At 41.5% G+C, this 22,252-nt stretch overlaps 1 protein-coding gene across 22 annotated transcripts in view; it reads right to left on the reverse strand.

Annotated features, from left to right (window-relative positions):
- The window catches only part of ANKRD26 (ankyrin repeat domain containing 26), an 89,697-nt gene extending 82,015 nt beyond the window's left edge, over positions 1 to 7,682 (reverse strand). For 15 of the 22 annotated variants that reach the window (XM_058532600.1, XM_058532598.1, XM_058532594.1 and 12 more), the window contains exons 1-3: positions 7,279 to 7,681; positions 3,062 to 3,176; positions 2,726 to 2,899 (exon numbers count right to left, since the gene is read on the reverse strand). In XM_058532600.1, the coding sequence (XP_058388583.1) occupies positions 2,726 to 2,899; positions 3,062 to 3,176; positions 7,279 to 7,556 (567 nt within the window). In that variant the 5' untranslated portion in view covers positions 7,557 to 7,681. Of the gene's footprint in view, positions 1 to 2,725; positions 2,900 to 3,061; positions 3,177 to 7,278 lie in introns of all 22 variants that reach the window. The other 7 variants (XM_058532611.1, XM_058532610.1, XM_058532609.1 and 4 more) reach the window with 4 other exon arrangements.
- Between the last annotated feature and the right edge of the window lie 14,570 nt (positions 7,683 to 22,252).

The raw sequence follows: 22,252 nt of genomic DNA on the forward strand, positions 1-22,252 counted from the left end.
CTCCTCAATTTCAAATGTTGACTCAATTTATGGAGGCAAACTAAACGTATCCAGGGGCCATACTTAGTCTGTAGCCCACTCGTGTTTTTATATTTGCCGTGTTTCCAAATGGTTGTGTAGAAAGCAAATATTTGTATGTAAAAATCTTTCCTTTCTCTAGCATCATTTGTTTTACAAAAAAATTGGGCCCCAACATGTAATAAAAATTGCTATTAAGACTCATAATACCCACTTCAAGAATTTTTCCAATATTTATTACAACTACAATCTATTTGTATTTAATTCTCCCAGATTGTTAATCAAATGGATAATTAGTTATAGGACTGCTGAAACTAAATTATGAAAACAATTCCCATCTGTACTGTTATAACTTCATAGTTTTTGATGTTTAAACCTGCCATCCTGATTACAGCAGGGCTCCATGAACGTAACAGACATGCCGAGACAGCCTATCACACAGCTTCAGGAAAAGAAGGCTCAGGATTCACCATTTCTGCAATCACGAAAACCCTGCTTGTAATAAACATTTGTTGACCTCATGACCTGAACAACTATAAAGATGTAAAATCCTTAAAGAATCGGACTCTACTTATTAAGACGACCCATAAACAAACTTCTAGACTCTGAGTGCCAGTGAATGACTGATGGATGGAAGGAAAAAGATGTTAGCCTTTAAGCCAATAGATGTTGCCAATAATACTCCTTTTAACTTCTCAAACACAGAGGTAGAGACAATGAAAGTCAGGCTAATATTGTTGGAAAGGAGAGAACCAAAGGGAGCAGCACTCATCCAATTCCAACTCTTCTAGAGATTTCTTAGGTTTCCGAGATCTGTGAATTTATATATTACACTTATCCATTCAGTAGTTCTTAACCAAGAGTTGTATCAGAATCTCATGGAAATATTTCTAAATATACATGTCCAGGCCTTGTTAGATTTACTCAATCAGAAAATCAGGGGAGAGCCTAGCCTGTCAATGTTTTTAAACTTCCCAGGTGATTGTGATTCATCAGCGCAATTCTAGCTGAGAATTTGTGCAGCAGACAATCCCCAGTCTCATCTCTCACCTATGTGGCCAATTCCCTCCATTGTTTGAGGATTTGGCCAAAAAAAGAAAGGCGTTAGGAGATAAGAATCACTTACCAAAATGGCATTTAATCTTCCTGGGTAGGGCCAGAACAGCGACTAGTAAACTCAAAATGCAACTTGATTTCCTTATTTATAAACTCCTTACTTCCCAGCAAGATATTCTAGATTTGAGAGCAGAGTTTAGACTCTTGTCTAAGTGGCTGTTTCTGCCAGAATCAGATAATATGTCAGTTAATTATCTGTTCTTCCCTCGTTTCCCACTTCCCCGCCCCCTGTTCACTGCCAATCTGATTTCCTCCGAGTCCTCCTAAAACTGATCTGTAGGCAGGGTTACAACTCATGCACTCTTTCCCAAACTAAGAATTATTATCCCCAAAAACTGAAGAGTACCTTGCCTAAACACATAAACTAAAGAAAACAAACAAAAACAAAAAACCTCTTCTCGTTATTTCCCCTCATTTGCCAAATTTCCAAATTGGCCTGCACATTTCTGATTGCTCTCTCCTTTTCCCTTTTTTCCTCTCAAGCCTTGGGCAATGAGAGATGAATCACTTCTATAGAAATCCCTTTTTTATGACAGAGGAACTTGTCAACAGCAGCAAGATTTCTATTATATTGAAAAATGTATTTGTTTTGTTTGAGTTTAAAGATAAAGCCTATTTCCAAGGCAAATTTTGCTTCGTTGGGTGGGGAAAAATATTTGGGGGAAAAAAAAAGTTTTACCTTTAACAAACTCAGTGTTTTCAGAAATATTTGTCATAAATGCATAAAGGAAAGCTGTACCCTCTAATGCTTCTTTAAAAGTATTATTATTTAATGTGAAATCTTAGACAACTAAGTTATTTCAAACTATTTTCATTCAGGGAATGCTTGAGCTCCCAAATATGTAAAACTGACCCTACCTATGTCAACCAAGAGCTTTCCTGTCGGGGCCACCGTGGTGGGAAGTAACGTTTGTCCAGAAGAAAAAGGAGGCAGACCAACTTTGCCATCACCTGCTCCCCATGAACAGCTACGACTCCACTAAGGAGCTACACGAGGTTGAGTATGAGCCACTCTCTGACCTGGGAGACCCCAAGGTGGCACATGGCTGGCAGAGTGGCTACCAGTACAAGTCGATGCTCTTGCTGGATGTCAAGACATGACCTGACCCCCTGGCCTTGATCTCCAGAACCTTGGGGTTCTGGAGTGCCCAAGGCCTGTGGGATGCTGCTTCCAGTACCCACTTGCACTAGCCCAGCTCCCCCTGCTGGCCACTGGGTCTCCATTCCTCCTCCCATCCACCCCCAGCAGCACCCATTTCCTAAGCCCCTGCACAGCAGCCAACCCTCATCATCACCTCCCTCCCCGCTAGGCCTTCGGTCCTTTGTGGGCTCTGAGTCTACCACCCACTCCCAGGCACTAATAGAAAGTTGTTCCTTCTGGGGTGGAAGGGTGGCTGGGAGACAGAGCTTTGCCCTTTCCATGGGCACCACCTTTCTCTGGTCCTCCCTGACTTGGCTTTGGAGTTGTTTCCATGGTGACAAGGCATGATGCATAGTACTCACTATATACATTGTAGATAAAATGTTTCGTGGCTAAAAAAGAAAAAAACATATTTCAAATATTTTGTAAATAAAGTTGGTTGATCTGTACCTTGTTTCTTGCTTCGATATTTGCATTGTGTGAAAGCAGCTTTGCTGCTATTGACAGATTCTCACCACGAGCAGCATAGTGGAGAGCAGTATTGCCACTGATGTCCGTAAGATTTGGATCAGCACCATGTTCTAGCAGAATAGTTGCACATTCCTCTTGCTGGCATTGTACGGCCTGTCAGTATCATGCCAAGAAATAAACTGTAAATTCTAGGAATTCAAAGTAAACATTCCACAGGTTTTACCAATTAGTTATATTTAAATGAGATAAATTCATTTTTATTTGAAGTAATTAAATCAAATCCATCTCATGCTGGCATACTTGGCTACTACATACCTTTATCAGAGCTGTTCTGTTTTCACTGTCACAAAGGTTAAGCTGGCATTTTCTCTCTACAAGGAGAGTTACCACTTCTGGATGGCCATTGGCACAGGCCAAATGCAGAGCAGTCCTATGAAAGTGAGAGGACTTTATATGAAATTACAGTGCACTACCTCAAAACATACAAGTATTCACATAATTGTAAACATTAAATAGCGTGTTATTACAATCCCTTCAAAACAAATATTTAGTTTTCTTCTGGAGACAGTACAATACAGTCAGCCCTCTGTATCCATGAGTTCTGCATCCATGGATTCAACCAACTATGGATCGAAAGGCCCGTGATAGTTGTGTCTGTACGGAACATGTACTAACTTTTTTTCCTTGTCATTATTCCCTAAACAATAACTATAACAACTACTTACATAGCATTTACATTGTAATCTAGAGATGGTTTAAACTATATGGGAGGATGTACATAGGCTATATGCAAATAACTACATCATTTTATATTAGGGACTTGAGCATCCATGGATTTTGGTATCCGCGAGGGTCCTGGAACCAATCCCCCATGGATACCAAGAGATAACTGTATTTATCAGCTCTTATTACTCACCATATTAATGTCAGAGCAGCCTATTTGAATAGAAAGAGCATGACCTTTGGATTCAGCTCAACTTGGGTTTGAATTCTACTTTAACTCTGTCACTTCTTAGCTATTGCTTAGCCTTTTTATGCCTCAATTTCCTCATCAATAAAATGGGGATAAAATTAGTAATCTCACAAGACATTGCTGTGATGCTTAAATGAGAATCTATGCAAAGGTTTAGAACAGTTCCTAGCACAATAACAGCTCAACAACCGTTAGATAATATTATCATAATTATTACTACTACTTTACAAAGACAACATTTCAATTAAGTAAAATGATACAGTCATACCTCCTTCGCAGATATGTTTTAAGGATTAGAGAGAACACTGTATTTCAATGATTCTAAGATGCTCATTTTCTCACATTTTAACATCTCTGACATTGGAATGCAACTTATAATTCATAATGTCTTACAACTATAATACACAGGATTTTTAAAAATTTCTTATGGGTACATAAAATAGCGGGGCATCATACGATCCATATTGTCTTACGTTAGTGAAATACGGTCGATACAACAGGTCTACTGCAGTTCTAAACATATGGTTGGCATTTAAATAAATTTTAGTTCTGTGGCCAGCCCCGGTGGCCTAGTGGTTAAATTCAGCAGGTTCTGCTTCGGCGGGCTAGGTTAGGTTCCCAGGCGCAGACCTACACCACTTGTCAGTAGCCATGCTGTGGTGGCAGCTCACGTACAAAATAGAGGAAGATTGGCCACAGATGTTTGCTCAGGGTTAATCTTCTTAAAAGCATTATGGGGAAAGAAGACTAAAATAACAAAACAAAAAAAGAATTTTTAAAAAACTAATTCTTACTCTAATTTTCAAGAAACTTTTAAGTCAAGGTTCAGTTCAGGATTCAAATGAATTGGGATAGCTCTTTCTATTCAACATTTAGATTTATAGATTATATGAAAAACAGATATTTCGAATGATTAATATTAATATTCAATACTATTGTAAATTTTCAAAAAGGCAAGTAAAGGTTATCTTTTACAATTTCCTACCTTCAGAAATGCTTTTGTTTGAAAGAAAGGAGGAAAAGTATCAATTAAGATTAGGTCCTAACCCTTCATTTTAAATTTCTCAATTTGCTCAGACTGGGCAACATGAAGTTTTTAAGGCTAAAAGGGTCCTGAAAGAGAGCAGAATATGTCCACTACATAACAGGTATTCAGGGTATGTATGATGAATAAATGAAAGAATGGATAAATACAGTTGTAGAACTCAATATTTGTAAAGAAAAGTATTTTTGCAATAGTAATCATTTATATTTGCTATTTTTGATTTTTGATTTTTATAGACACAACTACAATTTTAAACTTTTGCAATAGTAATAATCATCACTTATATTTACTATTTTTCATTTTCATAAGGACACAACTAAAATAAAATGATTATAGATTTATGTATTATATGTAATAAAGCTACATATAATAAAAAATATGTACAGTTAAAAATATACATAATAAAATCAACAAGCACAGATAAAAAGATTCCCTTTACTTCTGAAGAGGTTGTAAGTTGTAAGAAGATATCAATCCTCAAAAAAATTTAAAAAAAATACAAAGTGAGAAATTATTTTTATCTGTGCAAGATTCATATTCTTGGTCTTCCTCAAGATTATTTCGTTGTTAATAAACTTTTACTAGAATTTTTATATATGTTCATTGTAGAAATCATAGATTTAAAAAAAAGGAAAAGAAAAATTCACTTATAACACAAATGCTCAGAAATAACAAATGTTATCACATTTTGTATGTATTTTTGGCTAACACAAGACCATACTCTGTTTGCATGTATGTATAATCAAACTGATTTTTTTTTCTCATTTAATTATTTACCAAAGTACACCTCTGCCTGTCAGCATACATCTGTATCTATGCCACTTTCAACGGTCACATATTTTTCCAGCCTAGGGATGCACTGCAATTTATTTATAAAATCCATTATACAACTTCTTCCTAATACATTGCTATTTTAAGCAGTGCTAAGAAAAACAAATTGTATATTATATATCTCTAATTATTTACTAAAGATATTTTAGCATAAATAGAATTGATAGGTAAAGGGAATATATATTTTTTAAATGTGGTACTTATTATCACATTGCCTATTGAAAAGTCAAAAGCAATTTAAACTTAAACTCATCCTCACAAGTTTGTGGATGGAAAACGATATTTCATTCTTCTTTTAACTTAAATTCCTTTTCTTTCCAGGGACACTAAATATTTTTTCCTCGTGTCCACTGGTCACTTGTAGATATGCATAAAAGGACTTTACCCAACTTCAAATTAAAGGTTTTTTCCCCTTGATTTCAAAGAATTCTTCGCAATGAAGATATATTTTTCTTCTAATATAAATATGCTGTGAATATTTTTAAAGTTTTCTTTTTTGCTAAGGAAGATTTGCCCTGAGCTAACATCTGTTGCCCATCTTCCTCTTTTTGCTTGAGGAACATTGTCCCTGAGATAACATCCGTGCCAATTTTCCTCTATTTTGAATGTGGGTCGCCGCCAGAGCATGACAGAGGATTGGTGTAGCTCCACGCTGGGGATCTGAACCTGGGCCCCCAAAGTGGAGCACACTGAACCTAACTACTAGGCCATAGGATGGGCCCCTAAAATTTTTAATCTGTGCTCTGTCTGGAACTTATTTTTGTGAGATAAAAATCTCACTAGTTTTCTCCAAATACCTGGCAGGTATTTCTCCACCATCCATGAAAAATTCACCTTTTCCTACTAATATGAAATGTCACCAGTATCAAGTTCTAAAGTCTTACATATACGTATTCGGGTGTTTGGGCATTTTCTATTCTGTTCCATTTATTTATCTTTCCAGCTGTTAGTAAATAACATGGCGGCACATTTGGATACCTAGAAGGGCAAATCTCATCTACCACACAAAAATTTTCTTAATTTCATCACAACAATAAAAGACAGTCTGTGTAACATAAAACTTTTAAAACCATGATATTTTTATTTGGTTTATGTAAAACTGATAAATATAGGAAGAGCGTAGATTTTGAGAAAATGAGCCCTCCTATTCACGAACACAGCCATCTGCCCACTTCAAAGTTTCCTTCTAAGGTCCCTCAGTACAGAATATATATACAGAGGTGTACACTGATACAAAATGGATATTGGATTTTATCAGAAGACTTTTTAGCCCAGAAGTTCATCTATTATGGGAATTATTTTTCTGATTACCCACTTTTCTATAATATATAACATTTTGGTATAAAAAGTGTCCGTTAAAAATAAAGTGTTGTATATACTTAATTTTCTATTATTATTGACAGTTAAATCACTTTAAAATTGTCAGTGAAGCGCTCTATAAGAGGAATTATGAGTGGGTCCGAAACCAGCTCAAGAGTGTGTTTCTGCTGCTCACGTAGCCGTGGGCGCTAGACCCCAGGCCAGGACCCAGGTGCTGCGGGGTCTCGGGAGGAAAGACAGCCGAGCGCCCTCGGTGACAGGAGGCTGGGCTCCCGCAGGCTGCGCCCGGGAAGGGCGCGCTTCTCCCAGGTCCGCCCGCCTCCTCCAGGCCGGCCCCGGCCACCGTCTCCCAGTCCCTATTACCTGTTCAACTTGTCTCTATCATTCAAGCCACTTTTCCCAAGCAACAGAATCTGCTGCACTTTCGCTACGTTGCCCACGCTGGCAGCTTTGTGGATCTTTCCGAGATCCTCGTCTCGGAGGTGGTACCCGGGCCGTGAGTTGACTCCAGCACTACTCGCATGCCCGACGCCCGCGCCGGCCCTCCTCCGGCTGGTGAGGGAGCCCCGGGGCGACTCGCCCTTCCTACTCCGAAAGCCAAAAATCTTCTTCATCGCAGAGCCTACAGGCTTCAGAGACATCTCGCCGTCCCCTCCGCTTTTCGCTGCATCCTGAGCGGGACAATAGTACTAGAGATAAGCTAGCCGGGTCTCGCCACAACATCCCAGCGGCCCAAATCCGCGGTTTAGAATCTTTCAGCGCAGACCAACTGTAGCCCGGCAACGGCCGCTAAACACAAGGGCGCATGCGTGTCCCTGTAGATGACGTCACTGCGCTTGCGCAGAGAGACCTAGTGGCCAAGGGTACCCAGAGCGCATGTGCGAGGCCCTGGCGGCTCAAATCTCAGCGATCGCTTGTGGGAAGCGCTGCGTTCCCTTCAGACTTCCGTGGGAGTTGGCTGAGTGTTTCGGCACGTTTGCAGAAGTTAGATTCTTTCCAACGGAAAAGCAGTCTTTGCTTACAACTGGGGCTACAGTAGCTTGGAAATTCAGGATGCCGAAGGACTCGTTCCCTAGAAAACTCCGCTAAAAAGACTCTCTCTAAATCTCAGCACTCAGTTTATTCCCCTTCCACATCCCTCGGGGCCCCTGCCAGTCTCCGTGGAATTTAGCAGATGCAACAACAGAAAGCTGTTTTCATGGTTTCAGAGATTGTGGCAATATGTGTCAAGTGCAGACTTAGGAGAAACCAATGCACATTCTCCAGATGAAATGAAACTCATTTCCACATGCCTTTTAACCCTCCCTCTTGGCCCGACCTTACCTTTACGTCGTCTTTACTTTTATTTTTTGCTTTTATTTTACCCAATTAAATCGTTACTCATTCCAAGATTTATTTTGGAGCATGGTGAAACGTTTAAGAACTTTTAAAAAAATAACTGTTGTCCCAAACAATCCATCTTTTCTCACCTGATTTAAAATAACACTTTATCTTAGATTAAATCCTCGGGTATGTTTTTTTCTTTTTCTGGGTTTTCCATTCTGTTCCATTGAGTGGCTTGCTGCTTCTTGCATTCGTACTCTACTATTTTAACTTCATTTTGTGTCCCTCATTCACTTTTGGAAGTTCTTTATGTAAATCCTACACACTTCTTATAATTTGTAATGATTATTGTTTTGATATCTGTGTATTCATTTGACAACCAGAGTGAAGAACTTAATTTTAAGCTATAATTTTGTAACAGGAGAAAGAGTTGACAGTTTCTGGAACTTAGGGAAGGCACAAACTGGATGGTAAAGATTTCATCAGAAAGATGTAATATTGAAGAAAGGTATGATGCAGGTGAAAAAAAAAATCAAGTAAAATGCACACAAGATAGGCTGATTTTATTGAAGGGTAAGATAATTGCCAAAATTTTTAAAAATATATAAAATAGCTATTTTTTCCTCAAATCCTATTAGCCAAATTTTTTAGTAATTGGCTACCTAACAGAGACATCTAACTTTTTTGTTTCCTCTGAATAGTTTCTCTGTTCCTTTGCTTTATCTACCCAAATCTATTCCCCTCTCTTATCAGACTGACCTTGTGTAATCTTATCATCTCCATTGTTATGAAGCCTCTGTGCTCTACATTTGTCCCATATTCCTTAAAATCTTTCTCATTTAAAATCTCAATAATCATTTCCCCTTGCTTCCATCTTTCTCTGTCTGCAACTCATGTGTTTCCGTCTTTATTCCATTTCTTAAGAAGGCAAATTATGTTGACTCCATACTCCATAGAAACTGGTATAAACAGGTGAGTGTATACAGAAACTCCTTATAATGTAATACTTGATCCAGTAATTCCACCTGGACTATACCTGGTATTGTGGGTGAAGCAGACAGGAGCAGGAGAAGGTCCACAACACAGTTAATACAAAACCGACGAACCCAAAACTTATCAGGTTCCTATTATATTTGTTAGTGATTTCAAGAATTAACCAAAACAAAACGTAACAGAAATCACTGTTGCACAAGATGCACCAGCGAAATTTGAAAGTTTGGCAGCCATATTGTACTGCAACACAAATCCATAGACATTAAGTGCTTGTTCTTCAGAGGCCATTTAACGCCATTTTGTTCTTTGTAGATTGAATGATTTGACAACAAATTGTTTGGAATTAGCGACTCAGAAGTCAAGTGTCTGGACCTTCATCAGAAATTGCTGCTGGAGTGTACCTAAAGAGCTCTGGAGGGCACTGGGGTCTCTGCTGAGGAGATGGCTGGTTCCAGGATGGGCGTCTTCGTCGGTGAAACAGCCATGAACAAAAACAGCAACAACAAAAAACCATTTCTCAGACCTCTCCAGCTTAGCTGGAGCAAATGGTTTGGGTGTGAATGGTTTCAACTATGATCACCAAGCTTCTCCTACAGTAGCCCAGCTAGAAAATTGTCTTTCATCCCCTATTTGTCTCCTCTGTATTCCCCAGGGTGACCTATGAGAACAATAAAGGCTCTCTGTAGTGACTTCTAGAGAGAAGACTCTGACATTCCCTGATGCAGCTGGAATGAGGGTCAAAAACATTACTAGGCTGTAGGGAGGCAGGAACCACACAGCAGGACCCCAGGTATGTTGTAGAGATTTGGTTGACCCTAGTGTTTTTGTATGGACCAGAGGTACTCAAGGAGTGTGTGTTAGGCCAACTCTGAGCTTCTGTGTTCCTTGGTCAGATGCTATCTGGATCCCCAAAGAGTTTCTTACAAGCAATTGAAAGCTAAGGTTTCCCATTCCCAGACTTCTGTGGAAACTCATTTCAGATCCAAAGCAGATGCCTTCTAGAAAGTTGGTTAGAATGCCCATGCCTGTCTAAGGCTCAAATAATGCCCTGGTCAGCTTTCCTGCTCCCTCATTTAATAGTTATGCTAATGAAATTAATAATGTATTAAAGTAAGATTTGTTTTATGATGAAAAACAACTAAGATATGGATGTCTTAACAAATCCCTTAGCTAAGGTTCTCCAGTTCCAGTCCAAGGCTGTCATAAATGTTTTCTCCTTTTAACAGTTGCCGTGAAACTCATCAAACACTTTTCCACAACTGGTTCATTTGTTGTTTGGGATGTGTCTTCCCACGCATTCCACTGTGTCTGCTGAGGAAAATTAAGACTATATTGTAATTAAACCATGATTATACTATGAGGGCCCAAGGGTGTTGAGTCTGATCTACCAGTGTCTACCAGAGATCCCTGACCTGGGAAAACTGCATGAAAGGGACCATAAAGTTAAAATAGAGAAATGTACTGAAAAGCTTTATTCTGACATCATGTAACTCAGTGAGGAAAAAACAGACATGACATTCCTGTGTTCAGGGAGGAAGGGAAGTTTTATATTTAGCGCCAAATTAAGGGTGGGCACAGAGGGCCTATAGAATCATGTAAAGAGGAGGATGGTAAGTCAGGAAAAGATGCACAGGAGGAAGTGATATCAAAGCTGAAACTGAAGGAATGAATAGGAGTTGGCCAGGGAGAGGGGAGGAAATGGAAAAAGCACATTCCAGAAAGAAGGGATAATGTATCAGTGAAGGTCTAATCAGGAGAGAAACCACTCAGTAATTTGGACAGAGGAAGTTCAAGAATTATTAACTATAACAGTAGATCAACTATAGAGGTGAAAAGAGAAATCTCAAGAATACCCTTGAGTGGCAGAAGAGCCAAGGAAGGAACAACTTAAATGAGTGGCTCCCCAAGGCTGGGATTAGACCTCATTGAAGAAGGTGTGGTACAGTTCCCTGAGTTGCCGAGGCCAGAACTAGTCCCCAGTCATCGAGCAAGCAGGAAATGCCCTTCAGGAGTGCAGGAAGCCCACTTACCAGCAGAGCAGTGCAAGGCCTGGGATGTGTCATATCCATGTCCAGAAGGAGGCAGCAGACACCTTCAGGATACAGCAGAGTCAAGGGTGAGGGCTGGGCACACAGAGAGAGGAGGATGTCAGGAGCTGCTTGCCAGGGGCATGGTGTCCGTGTTGGGGGGTCACTGGCTGGGGTTGGACTGCGTGCTCAGGGGGTTCACAGTGGGGCAGAGCACTTCAGGTGTTGGTGCAGAAGGAACAAGAAGCAAAACAGCAGCACACCAGAACCTGGGCCAGGGCCACTCCTCAATCTCCAGGTAAACAGGAACAACCCACTGGGACAGAGATGAGTTGAGGTTGGTAGTCTGAGGAAGTCAGACCTACAGGAGTCAAACTTCTCTGCTATCCATTGAGCTGTAACCACACCTCCTGCAACAAGGTTTGAACCCCCCCTACCGAGTTTGCCCTTTTGGGTACTCCCCTTCAGCCCTAGGGTGCCCTTCAGAGTTCTCTTTCCATCTTAATAATTACTGTCCTATCACAGCTTAATAATTCTTTATATTAAACTTCCACTGTTTAAATCACCATGTGCTACCTCTCTTCCAATTGGACCCAGACCACTACTGCGGCCATGGAGTTGCACTGTTCAGATTTGTCATCAAGAGAACCTAACATGGACAGCACGGTTGAACTGTAGCTACTGGCTGCTGCCTTTTCTGTCCCCCATGGTGCTCCCACTGAGGCCTTACATCTGCCATGCTGTATTGAGCCAATGACTGAGCACAGAAGGGGTAGTAAGGCCAAGTCATTTCTGTCCACGTAGGACTCCTCTGTGAGAAATCTCTTGATGGATACTCAACATCACAACCCAAGGGCCTACACTATGATTTTCCTGCTGGGGCTTGCCCTGAGACCCACACTATAACTTTACCCCACCACTCATACCACTAACACCGTGGGGTCTACCAGATCCTGTGAGCAAAGCAGCAGGGCTTCTTGAAGCACAGCCTGGACCTACTGCAGAACTCATCTGCTCTGGGCCCACTTCGGTCTTGCATACTTTAGTGTCGCCAAGGGATAAGGACCAAGGAGTAGTCCTAAGGGTAGGACAGGGTTTCTCAACCTCGCTCTATTGACATATTGGGTCGGGTAAGTTTTTGTTGTGGGGTGCTGTCCTGTTTATGGTAGCAGCATTCCTGAGTTCTACCCACTAGATGTTAGTAGCATCCTCAGTTGTGACAATAAAAATGTCTCCAGACATTGCAAAATGTCCCTGGGGAGCAGAATTACTCGCCCACCCCTAAACATTGAGAATCACTGGTGTAAAATATGCTGCCTCCAGAACCCAGAGGCCAACTAGTCTCTGTCTTTCCTTCTTTGTGAAAAGGTATTCAAGAGGCAATTTCTCTTGCACTTCTGAGGGAATGTCCTGACATGCCCCTGATCCCTAAGAAGTTCACTGAAGTGGCAGTTCATTCTTACGAAGGCCTCCAGGATTATAGCCGCTTATTGCTCATCCTGTCAGGTCAGCATGACATCATGAATAAACAGGCCAATGTCATATTTTGGGGATGTTCAGCTCCAGATCTTTTCAGAATACGGCAGAGAGTGGAAGAGTTAATATAACCCTGAGGCAAAACTAAATGAACAATTTGTCCACACCATGTAAATGTGAACTGTTTCTGATCCTCTTTTGTAGCTGGAATAGAAAAGAATGCATTTGCCGAATCAATGGTCACATACCAGGTAACTGAGGCCTTATTAATCTGTTCTGGAAGCAATACCAGGTCCAGAATAGCAGCTATGATTGGGGCTACTATTCGGTTGAGTTTACAGTAGTCTACAGACATTCTGCAAGATCCATCTAGTTTCTGAAGGGGCCAGACTAGTGACTCAAACAGAAATATGGTAGAGCTCACCACCCTTGCATCCTTTAGATCTTGAGTGGTAGCACTAGCCCCCCATCTCTCCTGGGATACAATGTTGTTTCTGGTGTACTCTCTTAACTGAGGGGTTGCGAACAGTTTCAGAGGTTTCCACTTGGACTTTTGTAATATGATAGCTTATAGGCTAAGTACTTACAGGCTAAGTACCTAATATGGGGGTTACTCCTACTGCTATGTATATTAATTTCAACCATATACTCAGAGACTCAAGAAATGACCACTGGTAAGTGTGCAGAAATTAAATTTATTATCTGGTCCCCATGAGTCCCTACTGTTACGGTCTAGCTGTGATGATGTTTTGGGGCCCCAGGTATCAATGTCAACTGAGACCCTATGTCCAATAGTCCTTGAAATGTCTAGGAACTCCCCTTTCCACAGCGTAGAGGCATCCAAATGAATGACATTAAGTCCCCTTTGGAGGAAGACTGGGGGAAATATTATAGTATGTCTCTGCCACAGTATTGCAGTGTCCTTCCTCCTAGGGACCCATCCACCTCTTCAGTCAGTTGGGTCTGGATCTGAAAATTGTCAAGAGGTCATGAGTTTTTATTGGGGCGATTGCCCTCATCCTCCTGCTCCTCCGTTCTTGCCTTTGTCTGGTTGTAGATATTAAGCAGCACCCTTGTTGCTCACAGGTAGATGGAAAAATCCATCTAGGGACATCATGCTCTTTTAACCATCTCCACAACTCCCTGTTGGTTAAGTCCCCTTGGCTGCCCCTCCAACTTTGCTGTGCATTACTGTTGGTCTTGATGTGTTCTCTGGGCCCTCCCATGGAATATAATCCCCTGGCTCTTCTGGCCTCACATAAAATATCCATTCCGGCATGCACACTTCTCTTGGCCTCTTTACTCCTTCATCTATCGCCTTGCAGGGTATGGTATAATAAAAAATATATTTGGTCTTTGCTCTCCGTTCCTGGCACAGAGCTCCTAAAACCCTTAGAATTTCCTGAGAGATAGGAGTGTCTAAATGTTTTCATAATGAGCCCCTCTGACCACACCTGAGTTTATGCTAAGAAGTGACTCATTATGGGAGGAGGCCCTAGATAGCTTCAGGAAGGGGGCTAGTAACCAGAAGAACCAACTAGGTGATTAGAAGGTTGGAACTTTCAGCCCTACCTCCTTTGCTCCCCAGCAACCTCCAAAGAGGGGAGAGAGACTAGAGATTGAGTTCAGTTACATGGCCAATGATTTAATCAATCATGCTCACGTGATGAAACCCCATACAAAAACTCTGAGTTGAGGCTCAGCGAGTTTCCTGGTTGGTGAACACATCAGTGCCGAGAGGGTGGCATGCATGGAGAGGGCGTGGAAACCTTGCCCCGGCCTGCCCAGACCTTGCTGCCCTATGGGTCTCTTCATCAGATTGTAGCCTTTATAACAAACCAATCATCTTAAGTATAGCACTTTCCTGAGTCATTCTAGTGAATTATCAAACCTAAAGGGGGGTCATGAGAACTCCCAAATTTGTATCCAATTCAGGAGTAGCCTGGGGAGCTAGGAGTTGTGGCTGGTGTCTGAAGTGGGGGCAGTCCTGTGAGATAGAGCCCCTTAATCTGTGGGGTCTATGCTAACTTTGGGTAGTTAGTGTGTCAAATTGAACTGTAGGACAGTCGGTGTTGCAACTGTATGCAACTCGGGCATTTCCACTTCATGTAGCCTTGGCCATTGTTTTCTCCTGAGTTCTAAATAGAAGCTAACAGAAAGTTTCCTCCATCCCCTCGGGCTCTTGCTTGAGTGTTAAATCCTGTGTCCCCCAGAAATACTCCCACATCAATGCATTCTTGCTGTTCCAGTCTTACACTCTATCCCACTTGATCAAGCCTCTTAAAATCCAATCCCAGGGGTACTCACCCTGGCTTGTGCTGTGCATGCTAGCTAGTTGTTGCGGCTCCTTTGGTGTATGGTCTCCTCTTCCTTTATGAAGCCCAGCACATCGAAGCCTGCTTCTATTGGGATTTAACACAAACTATTAGCCTGGCAGCCAAGCGAGGAGGTGGGTGTAGCATCTGAGGGGACACCTGTTGCCTTGTCAGGGAGAAGCTCTGCAAGATCTTCCAGCGTGGGGGAAGTGCTCGTACTTACTAACGTAGGCTGGGCCTAGAGAGCTCAATCCATGAGGATTTAGTGGGGTCTGCAGAACCGCTCATGGGCTACATCCTCATGACTCCATCCCATTTTCGAGTCCAGATTTCCTCAATGGCCCTGAACTTGGCATAGTATACTGAGCATTTAAACATCCTGGAGCTCTGCAGCTCTCTCAGATCTTCGGTTTGCTCTTTCAGTTTCCGCTCTTCCACTGCGGGGGATCAGGGCCTCCTCACAGACTTCCAAAGAGGCCCTGGAGCTCTCGCACGTCGCCTTTACACTCGGTAACCTCCCTCAGTTTCTCATTATCCCAACGCAAGATGAAGATACAACTTTGCAGTACCCAGATATCTTTTTAAAAAAGATTTATTGAGATATAATTCACATACCTTCGCCTGTTTAAAATGTACAATTCAATGGTTTTAGAATATTCAGAGAATTGTGCAACTGTCACCACCATCAATTTTAAGATATTTTCATCATCCCCCAAAGAAATCCCATACCTGTTAGCAGTCACTCCTCATTTCCTTCCAACCCCTCGGCCTTAGGCAACCACTAACCTACTTTCTGTCTCGATAGACCTGCCTATTCTGGACATTCACATAAATGGAATCATATATTATATTATCTGTTGTGACTGGCTTCTCTCACTTAGCACAATGTTTTCAAGTTTCATCCATTCTATTAGTTTCCTAGGGCTGCTGCAACAAATTACCACAAATACCACAAACTTGCTGGCTTAAAGGAACAGAAATTTATTCTCACAGTTCTGGAGGCCAGAATTCTGAAATCATGGCGTCTGCAAGGCTGTACTTCCTCCAAAGACTCTAGGAGAGAATCCTTCCTTGCCTCTTCCAGCTTCTGGTGGCCTCAGGCATTCCTTAGCTTGTGGCGGCATTCCTCCAACCTCTGCCTGTCTTCACTTGGCTTTCTCTTCTTTTCCCTGTGTCTCTCCTGTGTCTCTTATAAGAACACACATCATTGGATTTACCCAGCCAGATAATCCAGGATGATCTCATCTCAAGATCCTTATGGACATCTGCAAAGACTCTTGTTCCAAAAATGATCACATTCACAGGTTCCAGGGGTGAGGACACGGACATATCTTTTTGGGAGACACCTTTCAACACACGATATCCATGTAGCAGCCTTTCTCAGTACTTCATTCCTTTTTATGGCCACATAATATTCTACTTTATGGATATGCCACATTTGGTTTATCCATTTCTCAGTTGATGGACATTTAAGCTGTTTCCACTTCTTTGTTGTGATAAACAGTGCTGCTGGGAACATTTGTGTGGCTGTATATTTTCATTTCTCTTGGGTATATACTTAGGAGTGGATCTACCATCTTTATAAGCATGTTCTCTCCATATCTTTCAAGGTCCATTCACCAGGAATTTTTCCAAGGTCACTACCACTTTGTGCCAGGGAATCATCGTGCCTCATCTGCCATTCTTTGTTTGTGTTCTTTGTTTTCAGCTGTGAGTAAGGCCGTCTCAAAACCTGTTTTCTCAGACCACTCCTGGCACCACTTGTGTTAGCTGAGTCCTCAGATAAGCAGATGCTTAGGTAGGACTAGATGTGCAACAGATGATGATATCTTTTGAAGATTTCATACATATTCTTGAAATTTGATTCTTTTTAATCCTAAATAAACACATGGTCTTCTGGTTTAAGTCCAATGAGCTAAAGGACTTTACCTTCAAAACATCTAGTGTAGAATTTTTCAATCCTGGTAGCACATTAGAATTACCTGGAAAGTTTGTTCCTTTCTTTGGTTTTTGTGTGTTTTTAAAAAATGCTGATTCCTAGGCTTTTTCTCAGGTCACTTAAACCGAAATCTCTGGGGATGAGTACCAGCTTTAGTAGGTGGTAAGAGCTCTCCGGGGCATTCTGATTCACTACCAGGGTTGAGAACAACAGATACGATTTCTAACTTTGTCTCAATTGTGTTAGGGCAAGAACTTAATTTTTATGAAATCAAAATGTAATAAAATAAGTCATTACCCAAGCATTCTGTACAGATAGCAACACTGCTGAAACTGAACCATTGACCTACACAGTAGTCACCTGAAATGGTCCTCTCTTAATAGATGTGTGAAAGTCTTAATTTAATATAGAAAGAGTCCACAACCCGCAATGGCTCCCATCTCACTCAAAGTAAAAGCCAAGGCACCTGCAGTGGCCTAGGAGAGCTACAGGCTCCTCGCTTTAATCTCTGATGTCATCTCTCCTACTCTCTGCCTTGCTGTCTCTGTTCTAGCCAGCTTACCTCCTTATTCTCTCTTGCGGTGTTGTATTAACCGTTCCCGCCTCCTGGAATGCCCTGCCCCAGATATCCACATGGCAAAGGTCCTCATGTCCTCCCAGTCTCTTATTCAAGTGACACCTTGAGAGCTCCCCTGACTACCCTATTTAAAACACGAAACCCATGCCCCACACGTGTCCACGGCACTCCTGAAGCCTATTGCTCTATTTTAGTTTTTCCCATAGCATTTCTCAGCTTCCAACACCCCACTATTGCATTTACTCAGTTATTGCATTAGTTGTTTATTGCTCGTCTCCTATCACTAGACTGTACGCTCCACAAAGACAAGGATGTCTATGTACTCCACTGATGTGTCCCAGCTGTGTGGAAAAGCACCTGGTACATAGCAGCCACTCACTATGTCACTGTTAAATGAATGAATGAAATGCCTGCCTGGGCTTCTGACACTCAAGTCCTGCCCAATTCAAATCCCTGGCCAGCCCTGTAATTATTTTCAGGCTTCCAGCCTTCTCACTTCCAGCCCAGTACCTGCCTACTATCTATGCCTGGTAGGGAAGGATGAAGGATACATCCTAGACCACAGCCACTCTAATTCTGTTTCTGGTATTCCATTGCCAATAGAGAGATAAAGAAAACTAAATCCAACTACTCCCAAACGAAGGAAAAGTACTAATTCTACAATTTTTGAAGATATTCCATGATATCCCAGTGGCTTGATAATAGTCTATTTTATACCTTGGATCTTGCTCTTTGAAGGAGAAGAAACTTTCCTCAAACAGAAATCTTTTAACTATTACTAGGGGGAGTAGAACTAATGACTGGATATTGCCTCTGCTTATCATTTACAGCTCTTAATTCAACATTATTCAGTGGGCAAAATTCCCATCAAAAGATGTATCGCTTAGCTTGATTTTAACGCTAGGGAAAAATGTCATGGAGATAGATAAATCTAAGCATTAATCCTAATTTCCTATCACTTTAAATTTATAACTTTTTGCCTTACCTCCTGCTTCTGACTCACATTCATCTCAAGAATTTACTCCACAGAAACCTCCCATTCAAAGCAGCAAAATCTCTCAGGAAAACAAAAACAAAGTCTGCGTTGAATGTTTTGTTTATTTTTTCCTTTTCCCGTCATAAGCATGAGGACTTATCTTAAGAGAGCACAGTAATGTCAGAAGAAACTCTAAGTGGGTCTTATTGGGGTTTTCCAATTTCAGTATGTGGTTTTAGGAAGAAAAAGCTGTCATGTAAACTCATCTTTAGCAATACAAGTAATAGAGGGGAAGATTGCTGTCAAAGGTAAATGGCTTTGAATACACATACTCTTTCTGCTCCCTCAGTTTTAACACATTATAGGGTAACCTTTTAGTGAGATTACAGAGCTTTCATGATGTCATCTCTTACTTCTTTGTGGATGGCCGGTGAGAGAAGAAAATTATGTGTAGCCACAAAGTATTGATTTTTTAATCCATGGATTTCTTTTCCTTTCATATAGCTGTATTTGCCCATATCTTTCATATTTCTCATCCTTCACCTAATTTGTCGGAAGTGGCCATTCAGGGCGTGGTGGGGAAAGATGAAGAGGAAGAAAACACTCATTATTAAGGCTGAAAATTGAAACTGAAAAACAAAGATGAGCTAGCATTTTCTGTACTGTATCCCCTGGAAGGTTCTGGTTCCTGATGAGCCCAGAACAGCCAAGTAGGCAGGAATAATATAGAAATAGAGGTCACACCACCTGCACCTCTCAAAGTTTGGCGTGCAAGTGAGCAACGAGGGCCTTCAGCTGTTGCCTTGGCATCCCAGCGTGTGAGGGGAGGAGGGAACAACTATTCAGATTGCCAAGCGAACCTGAAATTTGTAAATGACTATGTGCAGATGGTAGGAGAGCTTTTTCTATGAAAGGAGGTAATTGGGGCCAGCTCTTCCTGTTCATCCAATGGCATCTAAAAGTCTTTACAGTTCTGTGGGGCCTGTGAAATGTGGGTAAGGGAAGGTTTGGAGCTTTCTCGTTTCCCCTTTCAGGAGCCTGCAGTCCCTTCAATGGCTGCTTTACTTATGTGAGTAAAGAGTATTTATTGTGTTGGAATTGGACCCTACTTACAATATGGGTCCTAAAGGTTTCACATGCCTCCCTCATCCCCTCCCTCCTCAGGGCATTCCTGACGACTGAATCTGTTTTCAAGGCCCAGTCTCTCCTGGTATCACCACAGGGTGGAGTGAGGGATGCCATAGGTGAAGAGGCTTTTAGAGTGCCTCTCAAGTCACTGCAGGTAGGCAGTCACCTCTTTGTCCTACAATTAGAGCCATAAACAGAACTTGAAGAGAATCTGTCACCAGACAGTTTCCCGCCATCCTTCAGAGCTCTACCCGTGCCTCCTGCTTCCAATTGCTACCTCAGCATCTGATCCAGTCACATCGACCCAGTGGCAGATACATCCATTGCCAAAGTTGTTAATTCAAAGTGATAGGAGAATTAGGTGCCTGGGTGGCCTCATCTCTGGCTGGCTCCAATGTCTCTGGAGAATGATATACCATAAAAAAAAAAGAGATACTTAAGTCACATGCTATTCCTGTAGGAAGGAAACAATGACTAGCTAATCTGATTTTATTGATTCAGAGTTGAGAAGACGAGGCGAGAGATGAAATAACTTTCCCAGCCACCCAGGTAGTGTGTACTGGAGTCAGGTAAGAACCCAGATTCCCTGAACCCTTTGTTCTATTTCCTTTCTACTGAATCATGAGACCCCTCTTTTAGCTCGTACTCTCCTTGTAAAGAATCAACTTTATCCTCATGCATGTGGGTACTCTCAGCTTGAGCCTGAGCGGTGTTCACTGCTGAGATACAGACATACCTGGCCACGTCTGAAGGCCTAGTAGCATGAGCCACCCAAAGATTTCTTTGCACAAAGAACCAAGGATTTTGAAAAGTAACTCATTCTAAGGAGGAGAGAATCAGGCCTCATCATAGGACTAGTAAGAATGTCTTATGTTCTAAAGAAAAGGGTGATTTTCCTGTCAGTCAATGAACATCTTTCAGGTTAGTCCCTATTGATTAATGCCTGAGGTCTAGGGAGGGAACTGTATTCTCAAAAGAATTTACTTAAGAGCAAAAATCAGGGAACTGATATCTTTCCACCTTAACCCAGCGTGTCACTGGCATGGTATAAGTCAAGGGCCATGGGAGGCAGCACTATCCATTCTCTTTATCTTAGTCTATATGAATGCCACCACCTGGAGTTCTGCAGTGCATCACCTGTGCAGCCAAATACAAAAATGCTTGTCTAGAATATTAAATTCTACTCACTGGTAGACTACGAGACAGAGTGATGGAGAGGAAAGGCTCAAAACCAGGAAATTTGGTTTTGAAACTTCATTTAGTCACTAATAACTGAGAAACCTAAAGAAAGTTATTTCAACTTTCTGGACCTCAGTTTCCCCATCTGTAAAATGGATGGATTAGCAGTAAATTTTCTGGGGTTAAAATTATATGACTGGTTGTACCTTTCTATGCCTTTTACCATCATAGAGTAAGAAATAGCTATGTCCAAAGAAGCAATTTTGGGGCAGCACTTTGGCCTGTTTGAGAACTTTTTTGCACAATCCGTGGATCATTTCTGAGGAAGAACCCTCTTGGGACAGGCATCATTTTGCACACAAGCCAGAGTTGCCAGAGTGAAGGCTCAGCCACAACCTCACAACAGACCTGATTAGCACCGGGAGTCACGAGCAGGAGGTGAGTCAGCCGCACCTCCTTCTAAATACAGGTCTGGTCGAGCCTGAGTCCTGACAGGACCTCCTCCCCTTGACTTCAGAGAAGTGACTTCAGCAGGAGATGCGCACCAGGCAGCTGTGGAGTTGATCACAGGCTGTGTCCCAGAGTCAGGAGACAGGCAGCCCAGGGAACCACTTCTCTGATTTTCAGTCCTCCACTCTTTTGTCAGACGGTGTTCCTAGAAGTGTCTCTTAAGGTCTTAAGGTGAGGAAAAAGACTATGCGAGTCCCTTCATACTTTCAACAAAACAACACTTTTGCTGCCATTTAAAATGCTCCAGGACAGAATGATGGAAAGCTTCCAAATTCTTTTTTTTGTGGAGCCAGAATAACAGTCATACCAAAATCAGACAAAGGTAGTACCAAAAGGAAAACTAAAAACAATTCTCACTTATGAATAAATATCAATGGGAAAAATTTAAATGACATAATACTGAATAGAATTTATCAGTAAACTAAAAGAATAGTGCTATAGGACACATAGAGGTCAACACAGAGATCGAGCCCCGACTCTGGACTCAGATTATCTGTGTGGCGATGCCAGCTCTGCCATTTAATAGCCGTAGGGTCTTGGACAAGTTATTAAACCTTTCTGAGCCTCCATTTCCTTATCTGTGGAATGGGGATAATTATAGTACCTACCTGATGGGTTGCTGTGTAGATTAAATTAGTTCCTATATATGAAGTGTTTTGAATAGGGCCTAGCACCCAGCAAGTTAGCTTTTATTTTTGTTACTATTTTTCCAGGAACACAAGGTATGAGGCAGGGGTCAAACTTTTTTCCCAAATAAAATGACCATTTGTTCCAACACAATTTATTAAATAATAGGTTTTTTTCTGACTTGTTTGAAATAATGGGCTTTACCATATTCTAAATATTAGGGTCTATTCCTGGACTTTCTCTTCTGTCATGTTTATTTGAAAGTCT

The sequence above is a fragment of the Diceros bicornis genome, chromosome 36, assembly GCF_020826845.1.
Source record: "Diceros bicornis minor isolate mBicDic1 chromosome 36, mDicBic1.mat.cur, whole genome shotgun sequence".
NCBI lineage: Eukaryota > Metazoa > Chordata > Mammalia > Perissodactyla > Rhinocerotidae > Diceros > Diceros bicornis.